Below are 23,902 nucleotides of genomic sequence, written 5' to 3' on the forward strand. Positions count from 1 at the left end.
CTGTTTCAAAAGCAAAGCAAACATGTTTGGTGCAGTGTCTGTTCTGATGTCAGCTGACATTGTGTCCTGATGTGTGCTCAGACATGTAGTGAGCTCAGATATTTAAAGGGCTCCTAGATGGAGTGGGCTTTCATATCTGGAGCCAGTGTAAATAATGTAAAATAAACCCTTTAACTTTCACTCCTACTCCCGGACGTACTCATCCCTGTGTCTGAAGAATTCCTGGCCTAAACGCTACCCCAAGCCGCAACATCCCACACTGGCATCGACTGGAACCGCCTTCCTGCATCCCTCATTGCTATTTCGGACACATCAAATTTTAAGGCCACTATTTACCATGCGAACTGCTAAATCCTGTGTATTTTTCTGCATTCTTTGTTGTTTTACCACTCCTGCCTGTAGTGCCTACAGGCCTCAAGAGTGTGATAAATAAATAAATAAATAAATAAATCTAAGTACGCAAGCATATTGCATTTTGCACCTATCAAAATATGGCTGTGAGGAAATAAATGGACTGCGCGGTAAGAGACATGGACAAGTGCTGTCCCCTACTATGCCCTTGTCCTGAATTCCGCACAGTCCATTCATTTCCTCGCAGTATAAACAACTCGCCCAACAACAAGTTTTATCAAAATATGGCTGCAATAGTCAAGATCGAACTTATAACCTGGAGCTTTGCAGCGCACCATCACAGACACTAAGCTAATGCAGTGGGTTCATGACAACATTCACTTAACTCTAGCATATTCATTTTTGACAATATGAAACCAGGAAAATAAAATTGTGGTGGGTTCATGACAACTTTCACTAAACTCTTGTGTTCATTTTTGACAATTTCAAACAAGAAAAATAAAATTGAAGTATTAAGCACAATATTCATTAATCTCATACGAGTTTGGTGAAAATGCCACACACTGCCAAGTTACATAATTCAAGACTTTTGCATACAAGCCACCAATTAAGCAATATGCCAAAGATAACAGACATAGCTTGTTTTTACTAAGCTGCAATATTAGCATGTTAACAAAAACAAGCTCTTACCTTGAGGAGGTTGACCTGGCAGAGCTTTTGTTCCATCAGTGTCAGTTGGTCCAGGTGGAGCAACCTTCAGAGTGGTTTCTGTTGTAGCCTCCTTAACAAATGATGGAGGGGTCTTGGGATTAACAGTGGGTTTGTTGCCACCTCCCGGTGCTCCAATGTTTTGAACATGCTTTTTGCCTGGACTTTTGTTATCTTCAGATTTTTGCAAACCATTCACAGTAGTCTGCACATCAACTTTGTTTTTAGGTGCAGGACCTTTACCTACATCATTCTTGTCCACATAGGACTGGTTCATTGAAACCACTGCTGTACCTGAAATAGAGAAATGTCCTATATTTCTGTCACCATAATTTGCCCCTGTAAGTATTAGTGTGCACTAGTGAAGCCCTTTGAAATCTAAGAGGAAGCTTTAGCTAGGGGGCTCCTATCTAAACAGACTGAAACGGAAAAATAGTTTTTCTCAGCAACCACAGCATCGAATTTTCTGAAGTTTGTTACATTTAAAAGAAGAAGTTAAAATCAACTGACTGTAGCAATCATATCTTTTTTATTTAGGCCATCAATTTTTTAATAAAAATTGTTGAAAATCTCAAGATTTAAAAATAGGAAACTATCGGGTTTACAGCTCTAAATCAACAAGAAATGATATCCCAATTCTGTAAACTACAGCTAATAATACACTTGAAGAGGACAAAATCGATGTATTGTACACACCTCTGAAATATGCCACTACTTGCGAAACCCTTGTAAACATTGCAACAAATTTTTGCACATTGTAAATTCATATATTAAAATTTTCTGTTTATTTGCTATAATGGATGCAGTTTACAGAACTACAATATCTGTTTTTGGTGCAGAGTTATGAATTTGTAAACTTCATGCTTCAATTTTTTTAGCTTTCCGACCTTTTGGCAATTCTTACAAAAAATTCCAGGCCCTAAACAAAAATTTTGTTTCCTACGGTCACTAGAATTGAACTTTCTCTCTCAAGTGCATTTCTGTGTTCTACATGTATTTGAACAGGCAACATCCTCCACGTAATGTGTTCTCTTCCTTGGCTTCATTATCTGTGGGTTTCATATGGTTCTGACTAATAGATATCGGGCTCCTCGGTTTCCATTTCTTCTTGTTCAGAGCTGTTAGTAATCTATGTTAAAATGTCTTCACTAAGCATAATCCCAATTTCCTCTTACGCTTCTACAAGGCACAAATCGACCTAAAGTGTTAAGTTACAAAAGACTGATTCACTCGGCAACTTCATCAAAAAATTACAAAAAGAAAGAAAAAGAAAGCCTCCTTGCTGAGTCGATCGCTTAAAGAAGCCAGAAAATTAATATCAAGTGCAATCAATGAACACTTTCTTCAAAAAGGTCAAGAAAGAAAAGTCAACCTATGTTCTGAAATCAATTCAGCCCACTTCTAACTCCTCTTAAAACAAACTCCCAGTGAGTAAAAACAGCTTTTCATTACCCAATGAGGTTTGCAACAAACATATGGATTCCTACCTATTTACAGTGGCCAGACGGAACCGTGGTACAGTGGCCTTGTGCGTAGGCAATACATATCCACAAGGTTCAAAGGAAGCCCTGCTGTTCTCACACCCCAAAATTGGAGGAGGTGGCAAGTTCAATGCACAGGAAGGTGCCAACCATAAAATGTGACACGACTAGGCGCATTCCACTGTGGCTTGGTTAACCAATACTAGCTTCATTAAAGGGACACTAAAGTGAAAATGCATGTTGTAGACCATGTAATATAGGTTACTGCAAATATCACCAGCACATGTTTCGTTCTTTGTTTATATTAATGAACGGACATGCAGGAAGCACAAATCAGCTTTTTTTTTTTTTTTTTCACCCCATTTTGCTGAGGAACATTAGCTTATATGAATACAGAATTTTCATACATAGTGCAAACAATTTCTATTTGCATTTTCAGAACCAAATATAAAATTGTCTTTAGTGTCCCTTGCAAACCCTCAAAAAATGTATTTGTGACTTGGTGACTGCATCAAAGATTATCGTAAGTGCAAAATACAATTACAATAACTGTCGCTTATAAAAAACAATTTGCACCAAACAATTAGTTTACGGACTAGACTGCATTTCTCTGAGTGAAAAATGCCTTTTAATGAACTGAAAAATTAAATTATTGGCATTTTACGTGCCAAAACCACAATTTTATTATGAGGGACACATTTTAATTAAATCAAACAAGACATGATGGAATGCTGCCATGCTCAATAAACGTCATTTGGATTATTTATGAAAGTTTCTTATAATCAATTCATTGGCTGCAAAAGCATATCGATGTTGATGGCATTTAGATAGACAACTGATAAATACACACAGTCTTTGACTTGAAAAAAGGCGCGTATTTTTTCTATGGAAGTGAGTGAAAATATACAACTGCCCTTGTAAATATCTTCAAAAACAGCTCTGTGGCTGCAACGAGTTCCTAGCAGATTAAGCCCTGGAAGGTCAGCTCCCCTTTTTGCATCGATATTCAATAGTTTGTTGAAGCATCAACCAGACATTCCAAAACTATTTATGCCTCAAGATGTGGCAAAGTACACATACAGCCAAAGAGTCAGCCTCTACACAGCCTTTCTTAATCTGCTTGAGAGTGCCATAGAGAGCATACAGGAGAATAAAGCTAAATATAGAACAGGTGGCAATCTGCTTTTGTCTTTATGGTGCATGAAAATATGCACACATGCACAGTCTGGCAGGCAATAAATGCACATCAGTACAAATGGTTCTGGTATGTTTGCTTCTCCTCACAAGTGTAAGTCAGCCAAAAATAAAATGCAGTCATAGGGGCTTGTGGTAAATTGCTAAATATATGTGCCACTACTATGCGACTTGGGGAAAAGATGCCAGAATGTAAACAGCTGATTCACAGGAGGTGACTTAGCAGTTGTAGGACCAATCTGAAGCACTCAAGTCACTCCAGCAATAGCTAGAAATGTTAAAAAATAATTATAACAGTGAATGGTATGGGACTTTGCACCTAGGTATCTCAGAACAGTCTACAAATAACATTGACAACATGACCAATTTCCATGGCTTTGATTCCATCCCATTTTTTGGCGAACTTTACAAGCACCATACAAGGCAGGCATTTTCACTTATCTAAGTTCCTTCACAGCAGTTTTTTAAGAAGAAAACCATGCTAGCACATCCAGTGTATCTTTAAACTTAGGTCATAGATCTGACAACATATGACACTGACAGTTGTACTGACACTGACAGGTCAATGACCAGTTCTGTAATCTTCAGAAAGTGAAACGGAAGGCCCTGTGGCCTTACCACCTTGGCACAATGTCTGGCAGGAATGCAAGCCATATATGCAATTCGTGCAGCAGCAAGAGATAAGGACAACGTCACACCACCAAGCAAAGCGACATGAACAATGGAAACGTACCTGTGCCATTGGACAATTTCTTGCTGCTGTCCAAGACAGATGGTCTATCATCATTTTTGTGCTGCTGCTCCATTTGAGAGTGTGTTGTCAAGGGCAGCAGCTGAAGCTTTTCAGTGACTAAGCTTGTAGGTGCAGCATTTTCTTTGTCCAGGCTATCTTTAAGCTTTACATTTTTCTCAATGTAAACAACTTTCTCGGTGTCAGGAACAGACTTGATTTGTTCATCAGCTTTGCTTCCTGCTAGGTCTGCAGCGATTCTGTTTGGTGCACTCTTTGCATCATGTTTTGTTACTGCTATGCCTAAGGAAGTTGTGCTCTCTGATGCTTCACTTTTATCAGCCTTTGGATTTCCTTTCAAAGCATTTGCAAGAACACAAACTGCAAAAAAGAAGAGAAATAAGCAGAAGAGTTGTCTAAGTTACATGTTTATGCACTTGACCATTACCTTAACAAAATCACAGGTACTAGAAATATGAGGCATCACTTTATAGTAGTGCATTTCGGTAAGAAATGCGGTTCATACTATCGAACGTCACTTCTGCCAACAGAGTAGACATAACAGATCTGTTATGTCTTTTTACCGAAAGAGCTAATGTGCATGCCTGCATAAGCCTGGTAGTCAATAACCTTTTTCACGAGTGCAAAAAGCACTTGCAGGAGCCTTTGTGCAAACTGCATGCAGGCCTTGTATGGGCAAAAAATCCACTGGAAGGCATTGCATGGCTGAAGTGGCTCGGTGCCACATCACGTTTCTTTCCACTGTTCACCTGTTTCAACAAATACAATCACAGTCTGCCAGAATGGAAGCACACTGAGCTTGAAAGAAAGCACCTTTCAGTGCTGCACTATCATATAGAAGTTAATGTGGCATGGTTTTCCACCCCATTTACCAACCCTAAAAATTTTAGGTGGCACACCTTACACAAAAGGCAAAATTTATTACATCTGCATTCTTCCTTTAGAACATTACTGCCATGCGACAACCAGCCCCTTAGTGCTGACAAAAGTACACATTACACCTAAGTGAGACGGACCTTTGTAAGCCACCGCTCAAGAAAGCAATTTATTTATTTATTTTATTTTATATATATTTTTATTATGTGATGCACTTTATAGTGTAATAGAGTTTGGTGTTTTCTGTTTAAACAACCATTTCTGTGCTGAAAGAAGCATACCATTTATTATTTCATTCACCTAAAAATTCAGTATTAAGGAAGTCCTTGAGGAAAACAATTATATGGACCATGATGCACAGGAAGTGAACAGTTTGCAAGTTTCGATCAGTGTGAACAGTTCTGCTTATTACAAGCACATTTGTATTTGTCATATCAGCACACCCACTTGTAAAATTCTTCAGTTGCTTATCATGGTTTTTTAGTCTAGTTGACATTCAGGATTTTCAAATCCAAGAAATGTTATTCTCGTGTATATTCTCTCCTTTGCAAGTGAATTCATGCAGTCAAACTTTCTCATGCTCTGAATCACAACATTCATTAGGATTTGTAACAACTGTTGCAACCAACAAGAGTAGCACGATAGCTATCAGTACCACTGCTTAGTGGAAGGTAGCACTTTAATCAATGATGACTGATTTTTGGGTATGCTTCCTATGACGTCTTTAACTAATATATCAACCTCTCAAAACATGCAAGAAAAAGGACATATGATGTAGAATTCTAATTACGACATTGTGCTTGTTTCGAGCTGTTCTTGGACAAGCTCTGCTACTCATTCAGGTTTATTTTGAGAAGGTTGCTTACTTGTGGTCCAAACTCATTTGGTCACTCTGGTTTTACCAGAATGCAGCAACATACATTTTGCATAGCGCTAGCAGTAAAGATGAAAAGTAACTAAATCTTTAATTTAGAGGTTGTCAAACCCACCTTGGCAGTTTAGCCTTTCATATGGGCCGGTATTTTGTAGCGATGCCTTTTCCGATTCTATCCTTTTTCACGCTTTTCGCGCTTGGCCACTGGTCAGAGCGACAGTCTGCCCACATTATCAACGCCATCAGGCGGCCGTGTGTGGTGGATGATAAGAATAGCATAGAATAAGGCATAAACATCGCTACAAATTAGCGGCCATGGTTTTATATGGCAAACGAGCAAGTAGATTGCTATTAAACCTTTGTTACTAGTGTGCTGAACTCGTTACTGAATTTCGAGGTCTAGGGTATACCAAATTAAATGCATACTGGATGTGAATGCCTGAAGACGTTGCCACATAGGAATTACCATGCCTTCACTGCAATAACTACAATAATTTCCCTCTGATAACAAATGGAAATACTAGGGTGATAACATGCTACATTGGGTTGAAGTATGAACAGTAGCACTAAAAAAAAGCCAATAACCTTTCACACAAATAAGAGCAGAGAAAAAAAAAAGAAAGACAATGACAGGTCAGGAATGCAGTAGGCAAATGCCTTCTCAAAGAAAACATGTACACACATCATTCCAGCCAAGCATTTCTTCCAATTCTCATTTTCCCTCTCCTTGCTATCCATGGCCTTGTTCTAGTGTTGCCATGGCCTGAACTGTCCCACCCTCAGTAGGGGGGCTGTTTCTGTAAAATGTGCAAGCAATGCCCATGGCTCTGGAAGGAGTAAATTGGCTCTGCTCAGCCTTTCATGGTGCATCTTCTAGGCTGCAGCATGCATTTGCTCACACTCTCAGTGTGTCAATCACAACATTCTTTCTAAAGGAGGTCAGCCTCCTCCCTCTCCCAATTCATTCTCAAAGTTTCCTATACTATTGTCCTTCCACGAGTTGCCAACTTCGTTTCCTTGCTCACTGACCTCGGCTGTTTTTTCAAGAGGTGCACAAATGCAGGTTACTTGTTGCTGAACTACAGCGATGTTCTACAGCAAAGCAATGTTCCGCGGCATTTTATCACAAGTGTTGTTATTTGCGCTATAGGCGTGCTCTGTTGACTAGATCGCCCAGATCTGTGGGTATTTAAGCAGATGGTTCTTCGAAAATAAAACCAGTTGTTAGAAAGCGCTCGTCCTTGCGTTGCTCCTTTTCTTCGTCCCGGTTTGTTTGCACACAAAAAGTTTTTTAAGAATGAATCTGTTCCAACTAGGCCGACTCGCAGTTATGATTGAAAATTCACGTGTGGTAAACAGCCTGTTAGTAGCGAGTTTTAGAATAGGGGCCCCAATAGTTTGGGGTCCCAAAGAGCTTTGCGGGCGTTATCATTGCGGCACGCAGGAGTGAAGAGTTTTAGAATTGGGTTTTGCGTTTGCGGATAGCGTCTTGCGCTGACAGCGCCACTACGGCGTCAAAGAAAAGCTATTACGAATAATTAAATAAACTATACCATTTTATGATAGGAATAGTAATTTTGACTTGCGTGTATTTGTGTTTAATTACAATTTAGAGGTTATTCTGTAAGCACCAAACAATTAGTTGCACTTAGTTTTGAGCAAACCAACTTTACGCGCCTTCACCAGCCAAGCTTAGCCGTGTTAGGCCTACGAGCCATAAAATCTACAATCGAATTCGGAATCAGCGGCGTCTAATGAATCAATCTTCATAACACACGCTAGTTGAGAGAAAGCGATAACCGCAGTCACTTCTCCTAGCTTGTGAACTTCACGCGTTACCACGAATCGAACCCAGTTTGATGCTAGGTTAGAGCCGTCGCTTCGATGGGTGCCGCCATGTTTGCTGACGCAAAGCTTTTGGGGCCGCTATTTGGGCTCCCGCTAAATCGGTGAAATAGCGTTCCCAACGCAAAACCCAAACGCAGTTTGCGTCTCGCGCATGCGCAGTGGCTTCGACGCTATTTCTTTGGGGCCCCAAAACGTTTGGGGCCCCTATTCTAAAACTCTCTAGTAATAAATGAACTTTATTGACAACGAACCGTGTTTTGCTTTTTACACTTTACATTATGAATAACCGTCTAGTACTTAATTTGTTTTATGTATATTTCTCTGTTAATGATGTTCTAATGAAGTTATGTATTCTCGTTACTTAATTTATCTTTGCTAATACTGTTTCACTGATCTGCAACACCCCTGCCTGTCTGTATTTTATTATTTTTTGTACTTAGCACAGGAGGTCCCCTTGGAAGTTTAAACTCTGGGACCTCCTTCTGTACTAACATTTACCATATACTTTCCTGTATTCAAATATTTTTCAATAAAACCTTCAAAACATTCAAAACTAAATATTTTATTTTCTTCTAAGGTGGGGTGAGACTGTTTGGTCTAAAATATCAATTTTTTGATTTTATGCAGTTTGGATAGTGCATGCCCTTAGCCCTCTCTCTCTCTCTATATATATATAGTATAAACCCCCACACGCAACACTTCACAATGCCTGACTTCTAAAATACTTGTTTAATTCATTTTAGTTGTCGCATCGACCGAAAAGTGGGCATACCCCAACCAGTCTCGATTTCGTATCAGGTTTTTATTACACAAAAACAACTTGTTTGACAGCCTTTGTTCGTTTTTCTATTGCAACTTTCTTTTTCTATGTTCTTGAAGAAGACAAGTCCACTTGTCGAAACGTTGGCTCCTGCTTTCACCTTGTTCTCATTTTGCTCATCATCTTGAATTTCCATCTCCCAACTTCCCTCTGTTTTCCCTGTTTTTCTATGTAGTGTATCTTCCAGTGATTAGGGAGGTATATGCAGCTCTTGTGTGCTCCTCCTTTGTTTGCTTATGATGGCACAAGCTTTTCAGAGTATGTTGCATCTGTGAAAGACCAATTTCATGTTTCTTTTTGTTTTTTGTTTTTTTGCTGGTAGTAAGAATGCAAATACTGACAAAAAAAAAAACGAAAGCTTTATGGCAACCACTACAATGCAAGTGTGCTAAAGCACCTATAGGTCACTCCTGGACATGTATGTTTCAATGTGCACTCTGTCAATGGATTCGGCGCAGGTAAAAAAAAAGGGGGGACTTTAAAGTGAAAGTTGAAGTAAAACAGCAATCAAAGGACTGCAGAAAGAGACAGAAAGACTACAGTAATGTTCATCATGAAAAAGACTAATCCTGAGATGTTCTAACAAATCAAGCAAAAAAATTAAACTACATGCTAAAACTACGATCTGATCATGAGGCACACTGCAGTGGGGGACTGAAATTTGGACCACCTAGGGTTCTTTAACGTGCACCTAAATCTAAGTACACAGGTGTTCTTGCATTTCACCCCTATCGAAATGCAGCTGCCGTGGCCGGGATTCGATCCCGCGACCTTGTGCTTAGCAGCCCAACACCATAGCCACTAAGCAACCATGGTGGGTAACAAATCAAGCAGTTTAACACTTTTTTTGCATTTGTTCTCATAATGCGATATTAAGAAATTTTTGTGCATTTTTCTAAAAAACTGCGCAGTGTATGTAAACAAAATTTTGTGAAGTCAGTTATTGCCTCGTACAGCTTTGGAACTATAATGAATATCCCCAAGCTAATGGAAGTTTAGTAAACAAAAAGCATGTCATAGTGGCACTTGCACTATGTAAAAACAGAAAAAAAATTTTTGCAATGTTTTTTTTTTAGATATTTACATAGTTTTAGTTTCAACTGTGTAGCACAAAAATCAAAAGCTCAGCGACTAATAGTTATTACAAAAAAGGTACATTGCGAAAAATCGAAATAAAAATAACAAGAAAATAAGATGTTTTTCCCCCCCAAGGATATTGAGTCTTATAGAAAAGCCCTACTATAATTGATACCATAAAAAATTTAAAAAGCAATACCATGTTCATGACTCCTCGGATTGCAATTCTGCCATAACAACTTTCAAATTCTCACCATACCTTGAAACCGAGCCTAGCCAACTAGTCCAGCCAGGCTCACAAGACAGCACGAAAAATTGTTCTGCTGCTAAGGCTTTTGCAGAGACTACATAGAATGCACACAAATATGAATACCACAAGTGAGAACTAACAACTAAAGAGCTTTACACAGCAGTTGTGGAACCTGCAGAAAATTGAAACGTAAACAGAAAGGGTGAAAACAGTGAAGGCACAAAGCATGAATCAGGCTGGCAAAAACCATTGTGCATGAGCATTACAGTTAATGTTCAGTGAAATTTCTTTCACAGATAAAATGATTGAGGGCATAACACATATGTTCCAAATCTGCATTGATAATTTGTCTATTTGTATATGTGATTTGTCAATTTTAAAGGCTCTTTCAAATAGCAGAACACAACCACACTTATTGCACTGATCAGCCAGATGGCCCAAAGCTCCCAGCTGCTGGCATACATATCAGTGCTCCTATAACCTTTCATAAGAAAACCTGCCTGTTTGACCAATGTAACTGTTGCCGCAAGAGAGACCTACAGTTGCAAAACTGCATGTGCTTAACGCACACATTCTTTTTATTTGCTCTTTTATTTGGCACATGTCTATCTTTACTTCTTTTTTTTTTTGGCGGGGGTTTTAGCATTGTGTAGCTATAAGCATAGGGCGACAAGCTCATTCATCAGTCGATTCCAACTCAAGTCTCCTGTGAAGTCTGAATTGGTGAAAGTATGCGCCTCAACGAGTCCAAAGGGGTATAACTCTGAGTGTGTCAAAGTGAGTTCGAATGGGTTGGAGTCTGAGTGAGTCCGCATTGGTGTGAGCATGAATGGGAGGAAGTTAAGCGGGTCGAAGAGGCCACGAGTTTGCATCTAAGCAAGCCCCGTGAACAGAAGGTTGTGTGAATAAAGAATGGATCATATATGTGAATCCAATTGTTTTCGAGTCCACGACTACACACAAGACTGAGTCCCAATGATCATGAGTAAATCCAACTCTGTACTCACAAGCAGAGTTTGGTGAAACCAGTAAGCCTGAGTGAGGACATGTAAACAAAGAACTTATGGCTACTAAATTAACTTTTGCTGATTTATGGTGCTAGGTTGTCAGTCAATTGTGCAGACACCTTGGTGTGCAAATAATGTTTACCACACTAATTCACAAACAATGTTGAAACAATATACAGGGCGTTATTTTTCTTTAGCTGCACCAAATTTTTAAAATTAGAGAAATATACATCACGGTAACATTATGTTTAACATTTGAGTGTATGGATAGGTAGCCTCTAGATACAGAGTAATTTCCACAATTACGTACATAATTAGCAAAGTTACGGTAATTCACTTTCTAATTATCAACAATAGGTGGCTACAGAAAATGAGTACTTTGGGGCCCGTCCTCAACACTACCTATACCAACGATCAAATTTTGAATAGCGGATTTCATGTGGGAGCTACGCGAACAATTCGTTCCCCTTGGCAGGCTCCTTGTAACCGAAACTGGCTGGAAAAAGAGCGTCTGTGTCGTCGATGTCGCTGCCCCCCCCCCAACCCGCCCGCCTTTCGTCACATCTTCTTGCTGTCTGCGGCGTTGGCCTAGGGCTTCAATGCCGGCGGGCCGCCAAAGTTACTTCGTCATTCTGTTGGGCCCCTGAAACGGCATTTCGTCGATGGAAGTGGACATGTGGCGCCCAACAGAATGGCGAAGTAAATTTGGCAGACTGCCAGCATTCAAGTGCTAGGCCAACACCACAGACAGCAAAGAGATAACGCAAGCTGCTCGCAGGCCGGACCGGCGGTGACCTCAGAGACATGACGAAAGGTGGGCGGGCGGGGGGCAGCGACATCGACGACACAGACGCTCTTTTTCCAGCCAGTTTCGGTTTCAAGGAGCCTGCCAAGGGGAACTAACTTTTCGCGTAGCTTCCACATGAAATCCGCTATTCAAAATTTGATCGCTGGGATAGGTAGTGTCGAGCACGGGCCCCAAAGTACTCATTTGCTGTAGCCACCTATTGTTGATAATTAGAAAGTTAATTAACGTAACTTCGCTTATTACGTACATAAGTGCAGCAATCGCTCTGTGTCTAGAGGCCGCAAATCTGTACGCTCGAATGATAAACATAACGTTACCGTGATTTAAATCTTTCTAATTTTTAAAATTTGGTGCAGCTAAAAAAAACACCCTGTATAATTTTTACAGCACTTAACAGCACATACCATCCATTTTACACACAATCCACCCTCACAAATGTTTGTTTCACCTGCAGTAAGCCAACAGAAATCACTGATTGACACCACTATGCATAGATGCAACTTTTAATCAAACAAATGCCCTTACTATGAGCTGCAGGCAAGACGGAGGTTCAAAGGAAGATGGGAGGCTTGAAGTGATCAACGGTAGTTGAACAAGGGATGTCTCACAGGCCAGCCTGAGCCATCTCTTGTTTGACTACTGATTTCCATGAGCTGGTGATACTGAGTGTGGGTGAGATTTGAAGCTGCAAATGTGTGAGTTAAATGAGTCCTGATATGTAAGCATGAATCCATGTACGATTCCATGAGTCTGTGTGAGTGGGTTATTCTGCAAATATAAATGAGCCTCAGTGAGTATGAGTACATGAGCCTGCTAGGCTCATTGAACCTGCACAATTCATTGTACAATACAGAAAATGAGCGAATTCAGCTGGGTCTGACTTTTGCAAGTCTGGGTGAACCTAGCCGAGTTTGACTGCAGAGTTTCAGAGCTGTTTATCTTGCTGACCTAAGGTCCTACACCACCTGGCCAATCACTGTGAATGTTGTTGCCTTCCAAAATTTCAAAGTACTTGTATAATTGACAATTCACAGATCATTAAGGCTTCGACTGGGGCTAATTGGTATCACACAGTTCTGTTTATTGCGCCGTACTGTTCACACAAAGGACAAAATAAATGAAACACACACACATGTGCGCAATTAAGACTTCGACTAAGGCTATTTGGTATAACATTGTTCTGTTTACTGTGCTGTACTAGTTGCACAAAGACAAAATAAATGAAGTGGACACACATTGTGCACATGTGTCCACTTCATTTATTTTGTCCTTTTGTCAATAGTACAAAGCAGTAAACAGAATAAATTCAAATACAAATATAGAAATTATGGAAGCCATTGCACAATGTTGAGTAGGTTTGGAACACATGTCAGCATGCCCTCTTGTCACCTTAATCGCAAAAAAACTCCGGCAAATACAGAATTGGTTTTGGACATGCGTACTGAGCATCAACAGTAATAACAACGATCAATTGTGATAGTTTACCCTGGTCTTATTTGTTGTTTTTTGCACCTGCAATGTTTTCATCCTTTCTTTTTATGCCTCAATTTCCTGTAGTTTCCAAAACTGCTGTGTGAAGCCCTGGTAGCTTGTACTTGTCATATTTCTGTGCATTTTTGTAGTCTGCAAAAACATTAGCAGTGCTATTCTTCAATCTGACATGCATTTTTCCAGCATTTTACAGTATGCGTGAAAGTTTTAGCTCCCCAACAATATTTAGCAATTACACTAGCCCATCAAGCTATTTTCAGGACAGACAATTCTTTCACTTCACTATCAAAGTAAGACATGGGTGATGTAATCTATGAAAACGCTTTTTTAAACCCCAGCTGCCACAGTAGGTATTGCAGAATTCTGAAAAAGCTAAGGGAACCATACAGGTCAGGAGTAGGCACATCAGCTGTAAGCAGCAGCCTACAGCAAAAGAGTGCTAATTTGGGCTAGTCAGTACAGGTTATAGCGAAACAGAGTATGAGAACGAAGGATAGGACAAACAAAGTGCTATCAACCAAATTCTATTGCACACAAAGCAATATATCAAAGTGCTGGAAGGAGAAGAGGAGATAAGCACGCATAATACAAAACATAAAAATCGATAACATGGGTGCCAATCATGCACGCAACAGAAGCACGCTTTCTTTGAATAGCAGCAAAACCGATTTCTTTGAAGAGAAGTTAAACCGAACTCACGCGTGCCACCTTCCTTTTTGGTGCAAAAAGCCTCATATTACCTTTTTATTAAAAAAGATGGAGTATGAATTGGCTCGTGTCTAGCTCCAATTCTTGGCAACCTACTTTTAGCCAGCTATGACAGATGCCTCATGAATAGCCTGCGACCAACAGGGACTATGAAGGCCTTCAGACATGAATTTTTTTTTTTTTAGTTATGAATGTAACAAGTGTGACACTCAGCTTTGTGCTAAACAGATAATTTACATGTTGTATTCTTGCTTGGAGGAATTACAATAACTGAATTTCCAGCTAATAAACAAAGGTTCCCAACCAATTATTGACCATATGTGCTGGCAGTTTGGCACCTGATCTAATTAGAGACTGCCTACCCTACAGCTCAGCGTATTCAAAGTTAGTCAAGCGAAGCCGTGCCAAATCATGTTTGATGATGTGTGGTGTTTTATGGCACAAAGGCCAGGTTTGGCCAAAGAGCGCCATGACAAGTGGTAATGTTGACGATGTATTATTGATGGCGTGCACAATGAATTCCTCATGGTAGATGTCACATGGCTGTAAAAGGGCCTAAAACCTGTAGCTGTTAGTGGCGTAGAATATATAGTCGCTAAAATAATGACGGTGACTAGGCAGTGATGTGGGCTATGGCAATGGGCTTTCGTATTGCAGAACACTGACACCAAAGTTTCAAGCGAGCCCTTGGATGCAGGGCTGTTAGTCATGTGCTAAAATTGCCTGGCCAAATGATTTTCAGGGTGTCGGTTTCGGCTAAAAAATCTAAGACTATTTGCAGTTTAAAAAATGGTTCGTCACTAAGAAAAAATGCAGGATGGAGAGGTATATTTTCCCGATACGCAGAAGGGAAATACTTTTTCCTCTCTGTTTCTATTGCAGGGCACTGGATAAGAACATGGAGGACAGTCAGGCTATCGCCGCACCTACTACAAGTAGGAGGATCCCCGCCAGTCAAGAGGTAGGAGTGAGTACTGTAAGTGTGTCCTATTCTTAATCGGCAAAGAAGTACTTCCTTGTACCGTGCTGTTTTGTCACCTATCCAATTCCGCAATTTTGGTGTTATAATGCGCAAGTTATTCAATGTTTGTGTATCCCACTCTTCTTGCCAATGATTCCTCAATTTACGGTGCAGAAAGGGCTTTAGGTCTGTGGCAGGAATGGGGATATTTCCATCTGTGTTGCTAAAACTCACTGACGTAGCGTTTTCGTCAGCAGCTACGTTGCCTTTTATGCCTTTATGGCCAGGTACCCAGCATAGGATAATCGCTTGGTTGCACATATATGCGGAGCATAACAAGCTATACAGCTCATTAAAAACAGAGTTCTTATGCTTTCGTAAGCTAATTAGGCCTCTCACTACACTTAAAGAGTCTGTGAAGACATTAGCCTTAGCGATATTTGTGAGCTGTATGTGTTGAATAGCCTTAAGAATGGCGTATGCATCCGCTGTAAAGATACTGGTGTATGGGTTTAGTGGTCCAGATGTTGAAAGTGAGGGTCCCAGAGCTGCGTAAGCAACACCAGCTGGATACTTCGAAGCATCTGTGTAAAATTAATCACATGAGTACTTCTCCTTGAGTTCCAGAAAATGCGAATAAATGTGTGCCTCCAGGGCTCGTTTCGATACTTCTAAGAAAGAGATGTCACATTGGATAGTCTGCCACTCCCAAGGCGGTGGAAGCCGTGTAGGAGCCATTAGGACATTGTGTAAAAGAGGGACCCCTGTTTTTTCTGAGAGTTCTTCCAACCGGAGGGACAGAGGAGGCCTAGTGGCTGGGCAGTTACGAAACAGCCTAGCAGTGGACAAGTCGCATATAGTAGAATGACAAGGATGTTTAACATCTGAGTTAACTTTTAGGGTGTAGGAGAAAGTTAAATATGTCCTTTGGTAGTTCAATGACCATTCGTTTGATTCGACGTAGAGGCTTTGCACAGGGCTAGTCCTAAAGGCGCCTGTAGCAAGGCGGATACCTAAGTGGTGAATAGGATCAAGCATTTTCAGAGCACTAGGTCCAGCAGAATTATAGACTATTGCTCCGTAGTCAAGGCGTGTTAATATTAGACTTTTGTAGAGCTTTAAAAGGCACCGCCTGTCGCTTCCCCAAGATGTACGTGACAAAGAGCTTCAGCAGGTTCATAGACTTGAGACACTTTGATTTCAGATACTTCAAGTGTGGTACAAAAGTCAGCTTACTGTCTAAAAGGATTCCTAGAAATTTGTGTTCATGGCTCACAGATAGCCGTTCTCCATTTAGATCTACTGCGGGGTCCGCCGTTATGCCTCTCTTGTTAGAAAACAGGACGCATGTACTTTTTTGTGGGCTTAGTTTGAAACCGTTTTGGTCCGCCCACTTGGATAATTTATTTATGCAAAGCTGTACTTGTCGCTCGCAGATACTTAGGTTACATGATTTGAAACCTATCTGGATGTCATCCACATATACGGAATAAAACATAGTATGTGGTATGGCAGTCTGGATCGCGTTCATTTTGACAATAAAAAGAGTGCAGCTCAGCTCACCACCTTGTGGAACACCAGCCTCTTGCGTAAATGGACGAGACAGAACGTTACCAACTCTAACACGGAACGTCCGATTGGAGAGGTAACTCTGAATCACGTTCAGCAAGTTGCCTTGAACTCCCACTTCAGACAGGTCACGGAGGATTCTAAAGCGCCAGGTTATGTCGTATGCCTTTTCCATATCTAAAATACTGACAGGAAAAACTGTTTGTGGACAAAGGCATCACGGATATTTGTTTCGATGCGGACAAGGTGATCTGTTGTGAATCTACGCTCCCTAAAACCACACTGAAAGGGATCGAGTATCTTGTTGCTTTTAAGAAAATGGATGAGGCGACGGTTAATCATCTTCTCAAATAATTTGCATAGACAATTAGTGAGAGCTATAGGCCTATAACTGTTGGGTGAGGTAGGGTCCTTGCCCTCTTTGAGAATAGGGATTACGATTGCTTCTTTCCAGACAGAAGGAATGTAGCCGGCAGAGAACATGGAATTGAAGAGTGACAGTAGTGTTTTTTGGGTTTCAGGGTATAAGTATCTGATCATCTCACACATTATTCTGTCACTTCCTGGAGCGGACTTGTTGCAACAGTTCAGTGATGCTTGGAACTCAGCCACTCCAAATGGATGATTGTATACTTCATTGGATGTGCCTTTCCCACCCAGAGTCATTTGTTCTGCTTGTCGCAGGAATTTTAGGAATGTATCTGCGTAATGAGATGTACTGGAAATGTGCTCAAAATGTGCTCCTAGACAGTCAGCCTGGTCCTCAAGAGTATCTGTTTGCGTGTTTACTAATGGTAGAAGATGAGTTTCGCGGCCTTTTATTTTGTTTACTCTGTTCCACGCTTTTCTTTCGTCTGTATATGAATTAATACTAGAGATGTATTTTTGCCAGCTTTCCCTTTTGACAAGGCGGCGCTTTCTTCTACCTTCTGATTTTATTTTCTTGAAGCTGATCAAGTTCTCGGTAGTTGGGCAGTCGCGAAGGCGACTCCAAGCCTTATTTTTATTTTTGCGGGCTTTTTTACACTGCTCATTCCACCAAGGAATACGTCGTTTAGAGAGTGATCCATTCGTTTGAGGGATACATATTGATGCAGCATCAGTTATAAACGCCGTCAAATATGACACTCTATCATCGATTGAGAGAGTACAGATGTCATCCCAGGTCAAATGTGTCAGCTCTCTGTATCGTTTCCAGTCAGCACAGTCGACCTTCCAACGGGGCAGATGTGGAGAAAACTTATCGCTTTTTGTTAATTTTAAGACAATTGGGAAATGGTCACTCCCATATGGATTTTTGATCACGTTCCACTCCAGGTATGGCACTAGTGTACTTGATGTTATGCTTAAGTCAACAGATGAGAACGTTTTGTTCGCCACGCTGTAGAATGTGGCTTCTTTCTTGTTTAGTATGCATGCATTGGAAGATAAAAGGAAGTTTTCTAATAAGCGCCCTCTCGTATCACAACGAGAACCACCCCAGAGGGTGTTGTGTGCATTTAAATCACCTACTACAATGTAAAGTTCGGGGAGTTCTGCGATAAAGCTCTCAAATTCTGTTCTGGAAAGTTGATGGCTCGGAGGAATGTAGAGAGAGCAAACCGTAACTAGCTTATCAAATAGCACGGCTCTGATTGCCACGCCTCAAGGGGCGTTTGCAGATGTAAATGATTACAGGCGATACCCTTATCAACTATAATAGCAACACCGCCTGACGAGGCGTAGGCGTCACTGCGATCTTTGCGGTAAATGGCATATTGTTTGAGAAAGTTAGTATGTGAAAGATTGAGGTGTGTCTCTTGCACACACAGCACCCTTGGATTAAACTTGCGAAGGAGTTCCTTAATGTCATCAAGATTGTGTATTAGACCTCTCACATTCCAATGCATTACCTGTGTGGCCATATTGGAAGTGTTTTATGGTGTGTATCAAGAGATATCAATTAGGTTGGCTCAAGGGACCTTTCCAGGCCTCTTGATGCAGGGTATTTCTTTTTTGTTGCACGCTCCAGGGAGCAACGCCGTTCCTTCGGTGTCTGACACGCCGAAGAAGTTTTTGTTACATCCATCGCCTCGTCAGAGGCGCTGGATGACGCCCGCTCAGCGGGCATGCGCGGGGGTTTTTCGGGCCTGTCTGCACGAGCAGTGGCCCTGGGACCGGCAGGCTCAGAGGTCTGCTGGCCCTTCTTGGTAGGAGGCGGAAGAGCAGTGGCTGCTCCCGCCAAGGGGGCTGATGGCGTAACCGCCGTCACACTCTGTGTGACTTGCGCGGCCGGCAGAAGATGTGGCGCTGCCCCCCAGCATGTCACATCACTGTAGGTCAGATTTGATTGGTGGTGGACACTAAAACGCTTGCGCGCTTCTGGAAAAGAGATGTTTAGTTTTACCTTCAGTTAGATTATTTGTTTTTCTTTCTTCCATGACGGGCACGATCGCGAATAGGCGTGGTGGTCTCCGTCACAGTTAGCGCAGTGGGTTGTGGAAGAACAGTTGTCTGAAGTGTGGTCTTTAGATGCACATTTCGCACAAGTAGCACGCCCTCGGCAACTCTGAGACCCATGCCCAAAACGCTGACACTTGAAGCATCGGCGCAGATTGGGAATGTACAGTCGTACGCGTAGTTTACAATATCCCGTCTCTAATGAATCAGGTAGTTCACTTGTTCCAAATGTTATTATTAGATGCTTTGTTGGAATTTCCTTGTCGTCGCGCCTTAACTTAATTCGTTGCACCTTAACCACGTTTTGCTCTTTCCATCCTTCCAACAGCTTGCTCTCATTAAGTTCAAGGAGGTCGTCATCAGAAATGACACTACGTACAGTGTTCGTTGAGCGGTGGGGGCCCACAGAGACAGGAATGTCACCAAACGCAACAAGTTTGGTCAGTTTGCTGTATTGGAGCTTGTCACGCACCTCCATAAGAAGGTCGCCGCTTCCCATCTTAGTTACTTTGTAACCAGAACCAATTGCTTCTGTCAGGCATTTTGCAACCACAAACGGGGATATTGTACGGACTGTCTTGGTTTCGTGTTGACTATGTATTACGTGTTTACTTGGGAAATATTTCTTTTGGTTTGAAGAGAACGTTGAAGGTTTCATCGGTGCGTCCCCTCTTCAGGGAGCGATCAGGGAGTGTGGGGGAATTTGAAGCCATATATAGGATTGTATTCGGCAGGAATGCCCGCCGCCCACCTCGGAGCCCAACCTGGGGACGTCACAGGATTAGAAAAATTCTATTCTGCGTACGCCAGCGGTACGTTCCCACTATAACCTAATATATATATATACCCAAGACTGGATATATTACACAAGGTTAACCCTTGCTGCCAGGAAATAGGAAGTTAAAAGAAATGAACAGAAGACAGGAAAGATGGAAAAGGGGGAGAGAAAGACGAAGAATGGAGAGGAGGACAGGAAAAGGCGACTGCCGATTTCCTCCAGGTGGGTCAGCCTGGAGGTGCCGTCTATGTGAAACAGAGGCCGAAGAGGTGTGTTGCCTCCGCCGGGGGGCCTTAAGGTCCAAACACCCAGCATCAGCTCAACCCCCAGGATCCCCCTTTCCCCAGACACGGCTAAGCCGCGCATGGCTACACGCGGGAGGGGCCAACCCTCGTGTGCTTGGGTACGTGATGTCGCAACGCACCCAACGCCTGCTCACACAGACGCCCCTGCAGGGCCAAATCATGTTTGGGGGCTGCCTTGTCATGGTCTCGCCATCACATTATTTGCAGCAGCTTGGATTTGCTGGTGCTTAGGCTGCAGATGGCTGGCTTTGTGGACAATTTGCTTTATGCTGTTGCTGAATGTCTTTTAGCAGACGTAAACTGCCCAGAAATTGAGAAAACCAATCCAAAAGAAAAAACTTTGCTGTCACACACCACTATCATACCATTTTTGCACAGTCACACATCACATAAAGACAGTAGCAGAGAGGGCTGGTATCAAGAGTTGTTTTGGAGCACAACTCTTAGGTGCCCATTCTTGCGGCAAGTAACAGCGAACCGAGTGAACGAGCACAGCATAGGATGCAAGAACAAGCGCAGAGCGCAGCAGGAAATGAAAGACGTGAGGAAAGCGGAGGAGGAGGGTATGGCGAAAGCGTGAGAAGTATAGTGTGGCAACGATGGCTATGAGATGGCGCCAGAATAGCGCATATTGTCGGGGAGGCCTGTCTGCGGCTGCTGCTGTGAATCGTGCCTGCCCCCCCTGCGTCACCCAGGCACTGCCTCTCGCAATCGCCAGATTAGCGAGGCAGTCGCACAACACATCACTCCATTTGCAAGGTGCCGCATGAGACAGATCGTCCACATCAGCTACGCTACTCACAGCATTCTCTTCCATATATAGACCGCATATGTATACAATAATAATACAAAATATTTACATGCAAAATGAAAACACGTAGAGCTGTGCTCAAATTTCTCATTAGGGAGTATTGTATCATAATCATCAGGGAATTTTTTTTTTGGCAAAGAACAAGCTGTTCTCCAGTATGTCCTGCAAAGTTAACAGAGAGAAGTGTGAAAAAACAGTAGAAACTTTTTTTAATGCTGCCACAACGTAGTGTAGAAAACCCCTCTTTCATGTGGCCATTACTACATTTGCCAAACTAGCTAGTGCGTCAATGACTGCTTGACGGAACATGCCAATTTAAGTAGAGTGTCGGCTGCCAGCTTGCAGCACATAGCTCCTGATGCAGTTGTAAGGCATTGTTCAATCAGAGCAGAATATGAAAGGGACACTGAAGGGGTTTTATAATTAGAAGATTTACAGTGGTTTGGAAGGCTGTCACAATGTAATTCAACTCCTGAAGTTATTTTCTTGATTATGAGCATAGCAAAATTTTCGCCAAAGCTCCGCCCCATGTGCACCTAGCATAGGGGAAAAAAACTTGGTGCGAAGATGTCACGGAGTAAGACATTTAGGAGGTGAAACTCCCGTCAGCGCGAGCGAGCGCGGGCAACCAGATAAGGTCACAATTGTTGTATGCGCCGACGGGGCCGTATACAGTGGCGGCGCCATGCGGCGCGTCGTAGAAGCCGCAGCGAAAAAGAAAATGCAGCACCCGGGCAGGCGGCTCCGGCGTCCTCTCAACGGCGATAATTTTTTTCCAGGCCTCCAGGCGCCGCCAGCATGATAACGGCTCTGCAGGCTTGTGACCTTTTCTGGTCGCCGCAAACAGCGGAGTTTCCACTCCTAAATGTTTCTTGCTCCGTGGAGGATGTCAACACAAGGGTCACGTGAGCACTCTATTCAAATCACGCTCGTCGCTGATACCCACGATGACCTCGCGATCGTCTTCGTCCTAATAGCCTGTCAACCAACCTGCGGTGTCTCCCGCGGACACTGCTGCTAGTTTTTTGATGAAGTAATGCAACTTGCAGTGACTTGTGCATTGTTAAACTATGATTTTTGTACTCAGGGAGTGAAAAACTAATAATTCACTGAAAGCTCAGTTTTTGTTTTTCAAGTTTTTCAGCTTCCCTTCAAGGTGTTATCGGAATAAGTGTGTATGTGAAATATACGAGGCTTTTTGCATCAACAGGAAAGGCGACACATGTGTGAGCATGCTGTCACTCACTACTCTCCAAGGAGTTGTGCTTCCTTCGCATGTACGATTGGTGGCCCTATTTTTGCTTTTAACGCTTTGTATTTTACATGCCTATCTTTTCCACCTCCTTCTGGTGCCTTTATATATTGCCTTGTGCTCAATAAAATTGAGCTGACAGTGAGCACATTGTCCATTATTTTCGTTTGTCCTGTCCTCTATACGCTGTTACTACACTGAGCTACCTAATGAAGTCAATTATAGAGTGAAGGCAGTCACCCATCCAATTTGCCTGCACTTCCAAATAGTTTTCAATCTGAAAACACCATGTCAGTTATTTGCCTGCTACAACCAGTGGAATTATTTATGACACTGTTTGAAACCAAGCTCACAGTACTCTTTGCAGCTGCAGAAAGATGGTTGACGTTCCATACTAACAGCCAAGTGCATTCTACACAAACACACAAGTCCTAACCCTACATGTCCTTGACACACTAGCACAGTAAATCAATGAGAACCCAGGTGCTTGAAAGTTTTGCTACAACATTTTCTTAAAGTGAGTCATGTTTACGTATGCACCATATAATTAGGGATTGGAGTTTTTGGTTTTTACTGATGAATGTCAAAAACTACCTGTTGATTCCAATTTTAGGAATTCATCATGGCTTGTCATTTGGGTTCACACAATGGATCAGATGCTTCCAAGTGGATTGGGTGCTTGTACTTAAGCCCCCTTACTCGTGCTTGGCCGGGACATATGCTTCCCCGCGTGTAGGGGTAAGAATGTGGTTTCTGGATGAGCAGGTTTACGTCTTGTTGGGCTCGCATGAACGTCACTCGAATACCGGGGGCTTCACCAAGCGTGTTCTGACAAAGGCAAATTGATAAGGGAACTTGGTGCATGTGCATTCCTTCCCGCACTTCTTGTGTATACTTGTCAGTCTGGATGTAGAAAAAGCGAAGGGGATTTGCTAATGGTGCCGATGCTTATCAAGCAGCAGCCAGGATCAGTACATACCAACTTCTGGACACAAACAGGGTCAAGACACAACCAGGGAGCCTATTTCAAGAGGCACAAATCGAGTAGCAATTGTGGATGGAGTAAGATTCAAGGAATTTGCAGGGGGCCCCATCTTTTCATCTTTTTTCATGGCCCAGTGTCACGGTACTTTTTAAATAGATGCCCCATTTGCTCACCCCAAATGTCTACTATACGGCATATACAGACCTGCCTACCTGCCTGCCCCTTCTACGCCCTCATGCTTTTTTGCACTGCCTTTATGACAATAACGCTTTCTAGTTTTACTGTTTCCTTTGCAATACAAATACATGTGAGCAGTTTCTGATAAAGGGACGAAAATGTCGAAAAGGTGCTGTTGTAAATAAACAGATGCTGATAAGCGCCGAATTTTCACAGGAAAACAAATGCCAATTAATGCCTGCCGAATTTCAAAAAAATATATGCCGAGAAATCCAGTCCCCTACATATAATGTTAGGGAAAGCACGCTGCTCAAGTGATTTTCGCCTGCCTAAGCACAAGCATAGACATGTACTGAAAAAAAAAGGGGGGGCAATACTTGC

At 42.1% G+C, this 23,902-nt stretch overlaps 1 protein-coding gene across 2 annotated transcripts in view; it reads right to left on the minus strand.

Moving 5' to 3' along the window:
- LOC142587002 (uncharacterized) overlaps window positions 1–23,902 on the minus strand; it is a 46,747-nt gene that overhangs the window by 21,978 nt on the left and 867 nt on the right. Inside the window, exons 2-4 of one of the 2 annotated variants that reach the window (XM_075697880.1) lie at window positions 22,954–23,187; window positions 4,468–4,845; window positions 1,042–1,353 (exon numbers count right to left, since the gene is read on the minus strand). In XM_075697880.1, the coding sequence (XP_075553995.1) occupies window positions 1,042–1,353; window positions 4,468–4,845; window positions 22,954–22,993 (730 nt within the window). In that variant the 5' untranslated portion in view covers window positions 22,994–23,187. The remainder of the gene's footprint in view (window positions 1–1,041; window positions 1,354–4,467; window positions 4,846–22,953; window positions 23,188–23,902) is intronic. The other variant, XM_075697872.1, reaches the window with a different exon arrangement.

The sequence above is a fragment of the Dermacentor variabilis genome, chromosome 1 (genome assembly GCF_050947875.1).
Source record: "Dermacentor variabilis isolate Ectoservices chromosome 1, ASM5094787v1, whole genome shotgun sequence".
NCBI classification, from domain to species: Eukaryota; Metazoa; Arthropoda; class Arachnida; order Ixodida; family Ixodidae; genus Dermacentor; species Dermacentor variabilis.